Genomic DNA, 16487 nt, shown 5'->3' on the forward strand with positions numbered 1-16487 from the left:
AAAAGACACCATTCGAAGCAAAAGTGTTTTAGTAGTTAGAATAGATACAGAACAGAAATGGAAATGACCAACCTCAGACATGGGGAACCTGAACTGTAATTTCATCCCTTCCCCCTACTGAAGTATTAATCTATACTGTATTAGAAAACAGGTTTCAGAGATCTGTGGCAACCAGCTTAAATGAGTGTAAAGTTAATCATAGTATTTTGCTTGCTTTTTGAGTTGCACTTTATAATTAGTCTAACCCTGCCTATATGATAGAAAGTAAGAAATCTACTTTTATTTCTTATATTTGCAACCTGTAGGACCTGAAACAGGGGAATCGAGGACCAGACTAAGTCTCCAGGGTCATAAAATCCAGCCCACAATTTTATGCCTTCCCCCCATCCTCCCCCTCCCCGCCTTTTTCTTGACAAGAGCTACATAATGTGATCCCTTTCTTAATTAAATGAATCAAATTGTATCTTAAAAATCAATGGGCTCTTTTCCCCTTTCTGCATCTGTAATATTGGTTGGGCGATTGCTCTAGAAACTCATTTCCTGATAGAAATTTTCTCCTAATTTCTGTGTATCTGTATTTGTAGTCAGTTTTTAACTTCAGAGCTTGTACTGTCATTGAGAATGTGTTCTATTTTTCTTTTCTTCATGCTTATTGATGCTTTTCTCTTTCTTTTTTCTCCCGCCTTTGCTAAGCTAAACAAGTTAATCTCTTCTAGTGTCTCTTGCCTACTAATTTACTAATTTCCTGCTATCTCCACAACTTCTGTCTTACTTGTTCTCATTTGATTTCCAGAACATCAGTGACCATGGTTTTCCACATTTTTCCAGGTGACATATCACCATTACCTTGTGCAGTGGCATCAAGGTTCCCTGTCTCAACTGAAAACACCTGACATGGATCACATTTCTTTTTGCCCTTTTTGTTGCCAGGTCACAAACCTTACTCAGACTGTGATCAACTAATACACGACAATTGTTTTCTCCAAAATAAGTCTCATGTACTGTTGTATAGCAGATATTTTTATTCCTAGTCCTTATGTCTGTGCTTTTGAAAGAGCTTATCAATTATTGCTCAGGTCCAAACTATTTTCTTCTTTCTAGCTTATAACACCAAGATGCTTTTACAGTGCTCACAGAAGAATTGATGTAGCTGGTTTTACTATAAGACCTTAAGTAAACTGCTTTGTTCTCAAAATCTAAGGATTATACTATTTTCCAGCCAATTGTCACTTATGAACCAGAAAATGGAAAAATAAATTTAGGTATAAAATCCCCATCTGCCAGGTTTGATCATGAGGAATGCCTGAGAACAATATAGCATCTCCTAGTAGCTAGAGACTGCATTCAGTTTCCACCACCACTGCTTTTCAGAAGTTCATGAATCCTGCCTTTTGTGTTGATCAAGACATGCCTTTCGGTTTCCTTTCTCTGCTTACCTGGGTTTTAGGTCAAAGGTTAGGCAGCTGGAAATACTTTTGCATTGCCTATTTATTACAGACACAAGTGTTCTGGTAAAAGCTGAACAAATCAACTCAAATATAAGAAATCCCATGACAAAGCTGGATTCTGGTTTTAGTTTATAGTGATGACACTCAGCAGTAAGATGTGTCCAGGATGACGCGTAATGCACAGGAGCACAGGATGCTTGCTCCTCTGTCTGTTGGAAATAGAAATTTCCTGTTAATTTATCATAACAAATTAATTCATACTTGTTTCTTTTCTTTTTAAAGTGTGCTCACATAACTACAGTACTGAAACTGGTGTGCTAACATCTCCAAACTATCCCAATAACTACCCTATCCGGATGGAGTGCATATACACCATTACAGTGGGAATAAACAGACTGATCGTGCTGAGCTTCACCAACTTCACCTTGCATGGGAATAAACTGTGTACAGAAGATTATGTAGAAATCAGGCAAGCCCAATTATTTCTCATGTCCTTAGTACTGATAACCATGGAATTTGTCCAAATCCATTTAGGCATGTTCAGAAGCTATAGTCCTGTGCTATAGTTAAACCTATGCTGTCAATGTGGGAAAAGAACTTACCGGAGAACATTAAAGGCTACCTTTTCCTCCTCCCATCCTGCTCTGTTGTTGGCTTTCCCACTTGAATTCCATTTTTCAGAGCAAGTGGAGTATGTGGTGGATGAGGAATTGGCTGGATGGTCACATCCAGAGGGTAGCAGTCAATGGCTTAATGTCCAAATGGAGATCAGTGATGAGTGGTGTCCCTCAGGGGCCTGTACTGGGACCAGTGCTGTTTAATGTCTTCATCAATGACACAGACAGTGGGACCGAGCACACCCTCAGCAAGTTTGCAGATGACAGCAAGCTGAGGGGTGAAGTTGACACACCTGAGGGATGGGATGCCATCCAGAGGGACCTGGACAGGCTTGAGAAGTGAGCCCATGTGAACCTCCTGAGGTTCAAGAAGGCCAAGTGCAGGGTCCTGCATATGAGTTGGGGCAACCTCCAGTATCGATACAGGCTGGGGGATGAAGGGATTGAGAGCAGCCTTGTGGAAAAGGACGTGGGGGTGCTGGTAGATGAAAAGCTGGGCATGAGCCAGCAATGTGCATGCTCAGCCCAGAAAGCCAACCGTATCCTGGGCTGCATCAAGAGAAGTGTGGCCAGCAGGTCGAGGGAGGGCATTGTTCCCTTCTACTCTGCTCTTGTGAGACCCGACCTGGAGTGCTGTGTCCAGCTCTGGGGGCCCTGACACAAGAAGGACATGGACCTGCTCGAGCAGGTCCAGAGGAGGCCACAAAGATGATCAGGGGGCTGGAGCACCTCCTCTGTGAGGACAGACTGAGAGAGTTGGGGTTGTTCAGCCTGGAGAAGAGAAAGTTCCAGGGAGACCTTATACTGACCTTCCAGTACTTAAAGGGGGCTTATAAGAAAGATGGGGACAAACATTTTATCATGGCCTGTTGTGATAGGACAAAGAGTAATGGTTTTAAACTAAAAAAATGTAGATTTAGACTAGATATAAGGAAGAAATTATTTCCTGTGAGGGTGGTGAGACACTGGAACAGGTTGCCCAGAGAGGCAGTAGATGCCCCATCCCTGGAAACGTTCAAGGTCAGGTTGGATGGGGCTTTGAGCAACCTGGTCTAGTTGAAGGTGTCCCTGCTTATTTCAGGGGGGGTGGTGTGGACTAGATGACCTTTAAAGGTCCCTTCCAACCCAAACCCTTCTATGATTCTCATTCTGTTTTACGTTTATTGTCTTTAAACAGCAGTTATTCTGTGATGCAGCACTAGGAACAAATACTGGCATCACCATTAAACTTAGGATATTATCATGGAGATTTCTAGTAAATTTTACAGAACAGAGACAAGTAGAAGAAAGTAATATTTGCAGAAAGGTTAGCTGCATGCTTACTACGCAGCTGTGCCAAGTACACGTCCTTTCTGCTGTGTTGCTGTATGGGATTTGCACTGCAATGTCAGTGCACCCATTCTTGTTATCATGAGCCAGCTCTCTAGATAAACCATAAATACACCAGTGTATTTTTTTCACTCTGAGCATGCCATGAGGTTCCATGACCTCAGTGAGCACCATGATAAAACTCATTCTGAACATTATACCAAATATTCTTTATGGGTTATTCGTTCGTAAGTAGTGTCTCATTTTTTAGAACCAAACAAAAAGCTGCTTGCTGAAGTTGAAGTATTGAGATTCTGAATTCCTGCTGAATTAGCTGTTTGTTTTCAGCTGTATATACAAACAGGAGAAAGTTATGAAAAACTGAAAGGCTTTTTCAATATTTTCTAAGTATTCATTTTTTCATTTTAAAACAACAATCTGAGATTAAATTTAAGAGTTAATGCCTTAATTTGGGGTATATCTGAATTATAAGAGGGTGGGTTTTTTTCACTTTTTCGTCTTAAGAACTGAAAACATTCATTTATTGCATAAATCTAGCTCTGTTGTCACTGCAAAGAGCTCAGCATCATCAAACAGGTTTTAAGGTATGGCCAGAACATTGCTAAGTGCAACTCAGCACATTTCTGCTGCCATAACTGGATTTCAGATTGTCTCATCAAACTTGATAACGTTAAATGGGGTAGCTAGATAAGTGAGGTGTCACTCTGTTTTCTTGTCCTGAGGTGTCCTCTGATAAATTGCAATCAGTCAACTAAGAAAATTGTTCATCTGATCACAACTGCAAGGGCCAAGATGCCTGTGAGCGGAAGCTCTGGCACAGTTCTTCAACTGCCAGTAACCTGAGACAATGGCAAGCAGTTTAAACTGTGAGGATGACAAGAAAATATAGTGGCAAGGTCTAAGTAGAAATTTCACTCAAAAGCAAGTATAACCTGTGAAAATGTAATTGAAAGTATTACTGTCCAGCTAAAAAGCATCATATCAAGATGACACCCTTATATAGATATAAATGTATTTATTATTGTCCTAATGACATGTAGGGTGTTTGTAATATGAAAATGCTTAAAGATAAGGTTAGAAAGCAATTGGTAAGCAGGTTGTCACCTTTTTTTTTATTCCCATGAGACATGCACAGGTTGCAAACCAGAGTATTAGATGTGCATCCTGATTACAAAATTAGAAAATATTAGTGGAAATATTGTTTAATTTAAAAATAGGAAATAAGTGATTGTAGAAACAATTCTGAAGGCTAAGAAAGTATTTCAAAACATGGATCACATGAGGTCTGAGGAATAGGTTCCTATTTGTGTGGTGGCAAATAAACATGGGTTTTTTTCATAGGTCAGCTCATCTGGTTTGGTGCCAGGCTAGACAATGAGAAGCAAGCAAACTGTTATTTCTTCAAATTAGAAGATTACTTTTGATTACAGCAATGATTGTCACCTTGTAGAATACAGAGAATGTCCTGCCTCTGCAGCATCAGGTATACTTGAGACAATTCTTGAGTCTGTTATTGTACTGACAGACTCTGGATAGGCTGCTGAGATGAGAAAGTAGACATATCCAGCAAGCAGGTGCCTGTGGTAGGACTTCTTACTGCAAGTAGCAAGACTCCTCCAGTATTTGGTAGCTATATTGCTGTGGAAGGTGAAGAGCCAGGATTCATCTTTCCCAGGCCTGAAAGAATCTCAAGATTTTTGATATGTTGACATTTCTTACGGTTTCCTTCTTTGACCCAAAGTTTTTCTTCTCTATCATTCTAGAAATGGAGGCTATGAAACTTCTCCTCCTTTTGGAAAATACTGTGGTACAGACCTGCCTCCTGTTATAATCTCTCATGGTAACAAGCTGTGGATAAAGTTTGTAAGTGACATGTATGGCACAGAAAATGGATTTTCAGCAGAGTGGGATGGTACATCAGCAGGTAAAATGGCCACATCAAGTATAAAACCATTTTACACATCTCATTTTTTGACCTTTCATTTGTATTTAATTTCTCACCTTTCCCCCCACATCTTTTCTGCTTCCCTTATTCTAAAATCTGTCTGCTAATTATATAGCAACATATATTCATGTTGTTAATATCAAGGATACAACTTCCTTGATCCTTGGGCTTTCTTTTTTCTCCATAGGGAAGGATATACTATTCCCTAGATATAATGTAGCATCAACTTCGGTGTAACCAAGAATTTAACAAAGAGGTTTCTATTTGAAGATTAACTGTCTATCAGGAGCACTATTCAAATTAGATAGTTAATATTTCTAGGTCTGATAGGTTCTCTTCTGCTTATAGTACTGTTGGCTAAATGCATATTTTTGGGGCATCACTGAAGATCAGGGCATGTGAAGGAGGTCAGTAGTGTGAAGCTCACACATCATGTCTAAGTCTCTATTCTTCTAGCTGTTGAATTTTGGTTTGATTTCTTTCCCATTTTCAGGTTGTGGTGGGACTTTGACTACAAGTTCTGGTATCTTCATGTCTCCCAACTACCCTATGCCATATTACCACAATTCAGAGTGCTACTGGTTGCTCAGAGGAAACCGAGGAACCCCATTCGAAATACAGTTTGAACAATTCCATGTAGGGTATCAACCAGAGTGCGACTTTGATTACCTTGCGGTATGTACCCTGTGACATTTTGCTCTGTAGGAGGCAGCTGACTGTGATGAGTTCACAGGCAAGGAAAAACACATGGCCCTGGTCTTCAAAGGTTCATAAAAAACCAGACCTAGAATAGGAAAGATCCATGCTGACATGCTACCTTCACATCACAGAACAGTGAGAGGTAGGGCAGCAGTGTCTGTGTAGCTACTGGTAGGAAAAGCATTTATGTCTATGCCACTGAAACAAGAATCTGTCTATGTCTTTTAAGTTTGCTGTGTTCTGTATGCTCTCTTAATAAATTTCAAGGGAAAAGGCACAACAGTGTCAATAACCTTATTGTTAATCCCAGATTTCATATTTGAATTGTTGTATAAATTATTTGAATATTTTTAATAGAGTTGAAATGGAGTATAGTTTTCCCTTCTTGGTGACTAAACCCCTCAAAACCCGCTAGTATTCAATTACTGGTTTCCTGTTTTTCCACTGATTTGCTTGTTTCTTAAATGCCTGTCAGGCTTCCTCTGAGCAGAAAGAGAATTTAACCTTTTGTATACCCAGTAACGTAACAATTCCCTAAGCAGACATATGTCATGGGGAAATTACTTGGGTTTGTAATGCCATCAGCTTTATTAAATTTTTGTTTGTTTGTTTTTTTAAGGTGTATGATGGCAACAGCAGTAATGCCAAACAGCTAGGTAAATTCTGTGGGAATCAGATACCACAACTCATCCATTCCACTGGAGACAGCGTGTATGTAAAACTAAGAACAGGGAACAGTCTGCGAGGTGAAGGTTTTTTAGCCAGATACAAACAGGGTAAGTAAGTAAAAGAAGATGAGAAGAATGTTTCTACAGTTCAGCTTGTTCCTGAACCTGCTTCTTGAAGCTCATGATTTTACCTACTCATGAGCAGAGAACAATGTATAGAGCATATTATTGACCCAGATTCTCTAGCTTGCTACAATCACAGAAAACAGAACTAAAAGTTATCTGCCCATCTGCCCATGATGGAGATTATCTCCTCCCTAGAAGAAAGCTGGTGAGGTGGCTCTACTTCTATTACCTGCACCAGTGGTGCTTCCCACTCCAGATTTACTCAAAATAACAAGAGCTGGAAGTCCCTAACAAGGTACATTGGACTGTTCTTCTCACCCAGTCTCCTGACTTTTTAACAAAGAAGGCAGATATAGCAGGTTTCTCTGCTCTTCTAGCTGCTTGTGAGGCAGGATGGCAAAGGATAAGTGAGCTACCCTCAACCATGCTGGATCATTGTGGGTGGTTAGGATCATTTAGCCTACCTGGAACACTTCAGAAAGTTTCAATTTTATATCTTATAGTAAGGGTCACATTTTTCTTGCAAACATTTTTTTGTAAAATAGTTCTATCCCAGAAGTATCAGAATAATAACATTTGGAAAAAAATCCAAGAAGATACATGACAAATTAAAGTTATTTTGTTCCCAGTCATAACCTTGAATATTGTCCTGATGTTTACTTTTCTCCTTATACACTCTAGCATATAGGGTTAAATGCACATTGGAAGATACGAAATTTTACCATATACAAAATGATTTGCAAGCATCTTTGCGTAGCCTAAATGTGACATGCCCAAGTGATAGGGATTGCTGTACATTTATAGACATTAAGTTGTCCTAGTAAATGGATTATGAAAAAACAAAGCTATTCATCCACACATGATGCATACAATAATTAGAAGAGTGAGGGAGCACTTTAAATTCCTTAAAGCTATTCCTTTCAGATATCACAGCTTCATCTACCATGTACTTTTCAGGCTGCAAAGTCAAGACATTACAGTAGGGTTCCCCTTTCATTAATTAACCAGAAAGAGCACTTTCAAAGCACTCAGATGTAGAACCTGAGTGATCAGATAATGTGATTCACATTTTACATTCATATTTAATTCCTGAAGATGCATCAGACAGCTTTCAATGACTTGTCCAAAAGCTAAAATTATTAGGAGGTAGCGGTATAAAATGAGGATGTATAGATGCCAAATGCATTTACGTGTACCTGAAAGAAAAGTAATGATGAATTGGAAAACATTGCAGAGGAAAACATAGTATCAAGTTAATGTTCAAAGGCACCTTTGTGTATGATATGTTTTGAATTAAATCCTGATGGCAAGGGGTAGCAGCTTTTACCTATGCTGCATTTTTCAAAACCCATTTTGTGCTCTTCATCCTGTCCTTTCAAAGAACTGTGTGCTTCAGTGTAGCTTTGCACACAAGCTCTACTCCATCTGATCCTGACCTTGAGTGTACCTGAGTATTCTGAAATCCTAAAAACACAGACCTTACTGCTCTGTAAATAATTTGGAAAGAATCAAAAAAATTTGCAGGAGGTAGGTGTATTATCCCTAGTGACAGACAATAGAAGAGTATTTCAAGTGAATCTCAGCTATTTCTGCTGTTCAAACACTGCAGATTTGCTGTATAGAGCAAAAAGCCTGTCCTGCTCCCCACCTCCTGCCCACTTCTCTGTGCATTACACTGGTCTGTATACTGTCTCCAGACAAGGGATTGCCCACATTGATATTTTCTGTCTTTAGTGAAAGGAAGATACAGGAAAATGAGACTTGCTGACCTAATGTCATAACCGTGATTTCACTCTGTATCTAGTTTAGGGTTTTTTTTTCATTTTCTCTGCACTTCAAGAAAAGGTCTCATTATTCCAGGTGAATGTCCATCCAGTTCTTATGCTAGGTTGTTATTGGATGACTCACAAGGAAAATCATGGCTCCTTTTTAAAGAATTTCATGATCACTTCCAGTTTCTGGAGCTAGAAAATCCAATACAAGTAGTGTCCCAGAGATTATGATTTTTTTTCTAGTTTGCTGAAATAAACCACTTTAAACCATTAGTCAATCTTTGTTGAGCATACTCCCCAAATTGTTTCAAATGACAGGGCAAGTTTCTATTATCAGTTTTTAAAAAAATAAGTAGAAGAAAACATGTTTCAGGAATAACCATGTATTTAGAGTTAAAGAAACTGCCAGAAAATATATGTACTGCATGTACGATGAGTCTGCAGGTGTCAGAAAATGACATAACAGAGCTGAAGGATTTAAGTTTTGGAAAGTCTGGATTTTGTTTGCAGCATACACAATATGTTCTTCAATGGGTCGCAGTCTTCTCTAATCTGTGAATAAAAACATTTCTCACCTTGTAATGCTACCAGTAACTTCAGTTAGTAATTTTTTCAGATATTGGGTTAATAAGCACTGCACAAGTATAATTTATTATCACTTTTTTTCAGTTTGCCAAGAAGTACTGACTGTTAATCGTAGCCATGGCATATTGGAAAGTTTAAATTATCCAAATAATTACCCATTAAATGAGCACTGCAACTGGACTATCCAAACTACAAAGGGGAACACACTCAACTACAGCTTCACAGCCTTTAATTTAGAAGATGGATTAGACTGTGACCGGGACTTCTTGAAGGTATGTACCCAGATTCTAGAAACAAGAAAAATCAGGTTTTAGACAGTAAAGAAAAACAATAAGGATGCAGAAGACCAAGGGGAAATTTATCTAAATTTAGCCATTAAAACCCAAGGGTTAAGGCCAAACAGTTTGTCCCTGTTTCCTCTGCAATCAGTATGGAGTGAAGCCTTGCCAGAGAGCACTTCATCCTACCTTAAAACAGGTGTCTGCAATGGGGAAGATGAATCACATTGCAGGTACCTAGATTTGCCACAGAGAGTCTAGCTACCATCTTGGAATCGATGCACTGGCTTTAATGGGTTAAATGAGATGTCATGATTCCATGTTCATGTAAAGGAGAAATCTTGACATTAGTAAATTGATTGCAAATGGCAATTAGCCCAATTATTTTCATCTTGTTTTTATCTGAGAAGGAGTGGGGAATGTTCAAAAACTTTTAATGTTTTAATGTGTGTTACTTCTACATTTTTAAAGGGAGGGTTATTGTAACTGCTTTTTATATTTTCCTTTTCATAATTAGTCTGCTTCTTTAAAGGATCTGAAAGAAACCGAATTTACTCACAAAATGAGAAATTTTTGCTTAACAAAACCATCCAGTCCATCTAAAGCGAAGTACCTTTTGTTTTAATTTCCTCAAAAAAAATATTTATAGGCCAACTGAAAAGATATTTCCTCCCATTTTTTTACTTCATACTGTGGGAAGTAGAGTGTAGCCATGATCACTTCTGCTATACTGAAGATTATAATCTCCTGCCTACAATTTCACTGTTTAGATGAACTAATCCATCCTTCAGATCTCACCCTTTACAGGATGCCGGCATGTAGCCCCTGTGCTCTACTTATATTTTGCATAAGAGGATTTGAAATTTAGAGAAGTGTTAGGGAAGGCTCCTTACAGCCAAGGAGAGGGCTAAGGAATAGTGCCCACATATCTGGGGATAACTACTTACACTGGGGTCTTGCAGAAGGTCCAGCAACTGGCCTGGTGATGGGCTAATCTGTTCCTTCTAGATGTCCTCCCTTGCTCCCTCTACCTCCTTACAATGCCAGCTTTCACAGCTCAAAATTGGTAATAAACTGGCAGAAGTGGTGTTCTTCCAGCTTTCTTCTCTTTGTGGCCAAGAATGGAAAAAAAAATAGACATGTGAAGAAAATAAACAAGGGAGCACTGTATTGAGAACTAACTATTAAACCCTGCTTCATTTTTGTGAGGAGTCTGAAAAGGAAACATTGGAGCCAAGTGGAGAGGCCAGTACTAGTCTCAAAATGCCTAAGCCCTTGATCCATGAAAAGCAAGAGCCGTGCACACAGTAGCCAGCCAGTGAGGAGCAAGAGACTTGCCAGAAGAGGCTATTCTAGACATAAGTCAAGGCTGGAAGAATAGTGCCAGAGGCAAGGACCTGATCCAAAGCACTTAAAAGAACAGAAATAAAATATATCAGAGAGAGTGAGGAGACATGGAGTAGAAAAGTACTTGCACTCTTTGTTTTAACAATTTTTCAGTACTTCTGATCAAAGAAAATACAGACTGAAAGACATATAAAGAGGTAAATGCAAGGGAAAAACAGAGTCATGGAAGTGTGTTAAGGAGGCTTAATTTGCAATTTCAGTGTCATTACTTGCAAATCTTTCTCCAAATGTCATTAAGAAATATCACTTGGAAAAGATGTTCTCATTTGGTTGTTGCATGGTGCACAGATATGTGCCATAGTGTAAAAAAGGGAACAAGGTTGAACCAGCCAGGGAACTGAATAGTGTTTGCTCCTACCCTGCATCTTGCGAAAGGGCAGCATGTTGGCAAGGCTGTGAGTGCTCTGTGGTGTAGGAGAAAGGGGGAATAATCTGGAACAAGTGTGCAGTTCACTTTCTAAGCAGACTGCAGATATTTGGGACTTTTTTGTCTGAAATTCATGTGGAGTCTGATGCCACTGCAAAGTGGAAAAAAGGTTAATAAAAAAGCCCCCGACTCATAGCTGTTCAGCTAAGATAAATTACTTTTCTGCCACATGCTAGTTTTGAGGTTCTTTATTGCAAAGAGGCCTAAAAGAGGAAAGCTCTGATGCCCTGGCTGAGTATAACACTGGGAAAATAGAAGTATAATCCTGTTTACTGTAGTCCAAGTGGTGGTGTATGTACCACATGCCAGAGCCCTTCACCATTTTCTTGGAGGAAATCAGAAGCTGCTGCTCAAACTGTATGTAGCTGCACTCACAAATTAGAGTGGCCACTGGTGATGATCAGGTGCTCTTTTTCCCCAAGAGCTTTTAGGTGTTCCTATTCCTATCTCTTTTAGGATTTGGTGGCAGAAACTCTCCCACCTCAGCCCCTTGCAGCAGGCAGCCACACCCTACTTGTATTTTTAGCTCCATGGCAGCCCTGACAGTAGCAGCCTGGTGCTCCATGGCAGCTAGAAGCTAGCAGGTTTAGTGACAATATTTGCTGCTACTTGCTGGGAGGCTGGGGATGGGAAGGAGAAGAGTTAGCTGTTAGATTAGATTAGGTGATGATCACAGATGTGGTCGTAGAGGGAGTAAAGGAAAGTTGGCAGATGTGCTTGCCAAGGCCCTTTCCATTATTTACCTGAAATCATGGCTAACTGGGGAAGTCCCATTGGACTGGAGGGTGGCAAATGTGACACCCATCTACAAGAAATGAAGAAAGGAGAATCTGGGAAACTATAGACCTGTCAGTCTGACCTGCCAGGGAAGGTCATGGAGCAGGTCATCTTGAGTGCCATTAAAAGTCATATGATGGACAACCAGATGCTCAGGCGCAGTCAGCGTGGGTTTATGAAAGGCAGGTCCTGCCTGACAAACCTGATCTCCTTCTACAACAGGGCGACCTGCTTATTGGATGAGGGAAAGGCTGTGGACATTGTTTACCTTGACTTTAGCAAGGTCTTTGACACCGTTTCCCACAGCATTCACCTGGAGAAAGTGGCTGCTCATGGCTTGGATGGGCACACGCTTTGCTGGGTAAAAATCTGGCTGGACGACCAGGCCCAGAGAGTTGTGGTGAACGGAGTTAAATCCAGTTGGCGGCCGGTCACGAGTGGTGTCCCCCAGGGCTCGGTTTTGGGGCCACTCCTGTTTAACATCTTTATTGATGATCTAGACGAGGGGATTGAGTGCACCCTCAGTAAGTTTGCAGATGACACCCAGTTGGGTGGGAGTGTTGATCTGCTCGAGGGTAGGGAGGCTCTGCAGAGAGACCTGGACAGGCTGGAGCCATGGGCTGAGGCCAACGGGAGGAGTTTCCATAAGGCCAAATGCCGGGGGCTGCCCTTGGGCCACAACAACCCCCAGCAGCGCTACAGGCTTGGGGAGGAGTGGCTGGAGAGCTGCCAGTCAGAGAGGGACCTGGGGGTGTTGATTGACAGCCGGCTGAACAGGAGCCAGCAGTGTGCCCAGGGGGCCAAGAAGGCCAATGGCATCCTGGCTTGTGTCAGCAATAGCGTGGCCAGCAGGGACAGGGAAGGGATCTTACCCCTGTACTCGGCACTGGTGAGGCCGCCCCTTGATTCCTGTGTTCAGTTTTGGGCCCCTCACTACAAAAAGGACATTGAATGACTCGAGCGTGTCCAGAGAAGGGCAACGAAGCTGGTGCAGGGTCTGGAGCACGGGTCGTACGGGGAGCGGCTGAGGGAACTGGGGGTGTTTAGTCTGGAGAAGAGGAGGCTGAGGGGAGACCTCATCGCCCTCTACAGCTACCTGAAAGGAGGGTGCAGAGAGCTGGGGATGAGCCTCTTTAACCAAGTAATAAGTGATAGGACAAGAGGGAATGGCCTCAAGTTGCACCAGGGAAGGTTTAGACTGGATATTAGGAAGCATTTCTTTACAGAACGGGTTGTTAGGCATTGGAATGGGCTGCCCAGGGAGGTGGTGGAGTCCCCATCCCTGGAGATGTTTAAGAGTTGGGTTAACACAGCGCTGAGGGATCTGGTGTAGTTGGGAACTGTCAGTGTGAGGTTAATGGTTGGACTGGATGATCTTCAAGGTCTTTTCCAACCTAGACAATTCTGTGATTCTGTGGAAGTAATAGGTGATGGAGGAGGACAAGATTAAATGTAGAGGTGTTAGGGCAGAGAGTTGACCTGCCTGAGCAGAGTACAGTCAAGAAGTGGCAGTTGAAAAAAAAAAAAAAAGAAGAGAGAGAGAGTAGCAGAGCTGCTTTTAAAAGTCAGTGCGAGAAACAGATTCAATGCATGTGGACGTATTTTCATGACATTGCTAATTTCTCAAACTTGGGCTCTGATTCTTTTGAAATCTTTCTGAATTCTGAAGGAGAAAACCACAATTCTAGGTGGGGTGGGGACAGCTATACTGGGCAAACTATGTTCCTGAGTACTGCTGGACCTGTCCCACTAGACACTATAGTTTTTGTCCCAGTCTCCATACAGGAAAAGGCCTCTTTTTCACCTTCATGTTTAATTAGGGCTTACACTTCTGACCCAAACGCACATGTAGTATACAGGAACATTTTGCCTTGTGATTAATCCAGTCTGATATACATGGAATATATTAATTTGCTATTTGCTCCCTGGCTTAGTCTATATATGAGTCAGAAATTAAATATGTAGAATAATGACAAAACCAAAAGTTTCTACCTAGAGATATTCCTAGTGCTTGACAGCTACCAAAGATATTATCATCACTTAGAACAAATAACTGTTTCAAATACCAGACAAGGAAAAAGATAGTCAGATATCCAATGAGTACAAGTAAGTGCAAGTACAAAGCATGGCTGTCCCAGACTGAAATGCAGTCACAGACGTACCATGAGAAGTCAGCCATGTATTGCATTACCTATTTCCTTTTCTCCTTTGATCATGGGATGCTTCTTGTGAGCCAGACTGCCGTTTGCAGCAGCTGGCTGGTGTTACTCATGGTGAGCGGCATTCCTCCTCTGCAGGGAACCTTGAGTGACTCTGACTTGGTCACTTGGTCTGGCCTGGGCAGGGCCTGACCACTTCAGTATGTACAACTTTATATCTGTGTCAGGTAGAAAAGAAAAAGCCATGTTCTTCTGACTTGGTGGAAATTTTCTGCCTCTGTGTGTAGGTCCCAGAAATTGAGAAGGAGCACTGTGTGAGGGAGGCAAAACTGCAGTTTTTTTATAATGTCAGTCTTTAGCACGAATCTCATTTGAGCACTTTCTCAAGAAATGAGCAGTGTGCAGTGTTCCATGGCCTGTCAGAGGATGTTAGCTTATTGATAGTAATGCTCACATGATGTGTGACATTTTGGATATGAGATGAATTGCTTCTGATAAAGACATGTATAGAAGTGGCAATAATATGGTACAAGGCATACCAAATCGCAGACTGTTTCCTAGTGGTGCTGCATTAACTGTAATTAGATTGGATGGTCTTTAAATTATACTGCATGCTGTGGCTTGGCTTAATAACCTAACAGTTTTTCTAGAGGAGTCATCAGGCTGTAGCCAGTGAAATATTGCAGACAGTGACATAGAAATGTCATTCCTTCCTCTACATTCACCAGGTTATTAGCTGAACAAGCATATATTTAACTTCCCATCTTTAATGATGAATTACCTTCTTGTTTAGTATGACGGAACATGATGCCCACAGAAGAAGCAAAGCTATTTTATAAGTAAGGAGAATGTCATGTTACTGTCCTGAAGATCAAAGTCTTGCAGTAGGACTGAAATTTACTCCTTTCTTATCCCAGAAAAATACAATTTGAAAAACACTTATCTTTCAGTCCTTCAGTGACAATTTCCCTCTATGTTCTTCTGCTCAGAAAGTACAATCATCCCTTGAAGTCCAGTCTGTTTACCATCTGCTTTTAATAGGTACAGGGAAGACCTTGCCTAGCCTTTTGCAAGATGCAACCAGTCTGACAAGCAGATAGTAAAACTGTGTCACAAAGCAAGACAAGTTTCAGATATCTCTGTTTGATTCTGACCCCTTTGGTTTGTGCAGCATGTTAGTCTAGCAGCAAGGATGGAATTTTCATTGGCTTAATGCAAAAGAACTTAGGGCCTGATAACAACAGTAGCCTTCCTTCTGCTGCAGGGCAGAACAGAGTTCCTCTTTGGAATAAAGCACCTCCTTGATTGCTTACTGCCAGTGCACTTAAGCAGTCCAGACTCTTTCAGCAATTAGGCTCAGAGCGGTTAAAATACTATTGCACCCTTATACGTGGAATATTATCAAATGAGTACAGTAATTAATATGGCATCTGCTTCTGAAAACTGTTTCATTTCCTTCTGGTGGTAACAGGATATGTCCTTTTTTTTTTTTTTTTTTCTTTTTTAAACCACAGTAGCATTCCAGGGATGTGCCATAATATCCTTTTGCTCCATCTGGGAATACTGTATTAGATAATTGTTGCTTGCACTCAGCTGGTCATCCTCTTTTTTTTATTAGCTTATTATAGAGAAAAAAAGAAAGCTTACCCTGTTTCTAGTTTTACTCCCTTCTGTACTTGTAATTAGTAAATATGCTTAAACCCTATTAGGAGATTAACATTATTACATTTATTTATGAGTGTGCCTTTTTAAGTGCTGCAGAAATTCTCCACGCACAGAGAATGGCTTTGCTTATGGCCATGCATTGATTTATAAAATGTCACTGGTAGTACATCACCCTGGGGAAGCAGATGATATATTAAATATACCCATCCAGGTTCTAGACACAGACATCAAGTTACAGCCTGCTGGCCAGACTGCAGTGGTATCCATTAACTTATTACCATGCAAGCTGGCAGCATGCCAGCCCATCCCTGAATTCCTGCAGGGGTTTATGGGCCTCCACAAAAAGTCCCTCAGTGTAAGACCGTAAGGATAAAAGCGACAATTCTCCTTGGGTTTCTGTGGCAGGCCTCACCATTGGTATACAAGGAAATCTTAGCCCTTGCACTGATTTCCATCGTGAGATCTGGATACTCAGAAGTATAGTATCAGGCCAACAAGCTGCCTGCCCTAGACAAGACTGGCTCAGGGCTCAGATTTTTGTTTTCCCAATTGCCTGCATTACCAGAATCAAAGTACACTTTGGCT

The 16487-nt window shown here is 40.9% G+C and overlaps 1 protein-coding gene across 1 annotated transcript in view; it reads left to right on the forward strand.

Moving 5' to 3' along the window:
• CUBN (cubilin) overlaps window positions 1-16487 on the forward strand; it is a 149698-nt gene that overhangs the window by 33771 nt on the left and 99440 nt on the right. The window contains exons 23-27 of the mRNA XM_074897979.1: window positions 1731-1917; window positions 5158-5318; window positions 5833-6014; window positions 6658-6814; window positions 9274-9461. Of these exons, the coding sequence (XP_074754080.1) occupies window positions 1731-1917; window positions 5158-5318; window positions 5833-6014; window positions 6658-6814; window positions 9274-9461 (875 nt within the window). The remainder of the gene's footprint in view (window positions 1-1730; window positions 1918-5157; window positions 5319-5832; window positions 6015-6657; window positions 6815-9273; window positions 9462-16487) is intronic.

The sequence above is a fragment of the Athene noctua genome, chromosome 2 (genome assembly GCF_965140245.1).
Source record: "Athene noctua chromosome 2, bAthNoc1.hap1.1, whole genome shotgun sequence".
Classification (NCBI taxonomy): domain Eukaryota; kingdom Metazoa; phylum Chordata; class Aves; order Strigiformes; family Strigidae; genus Athene; species Athene noctua.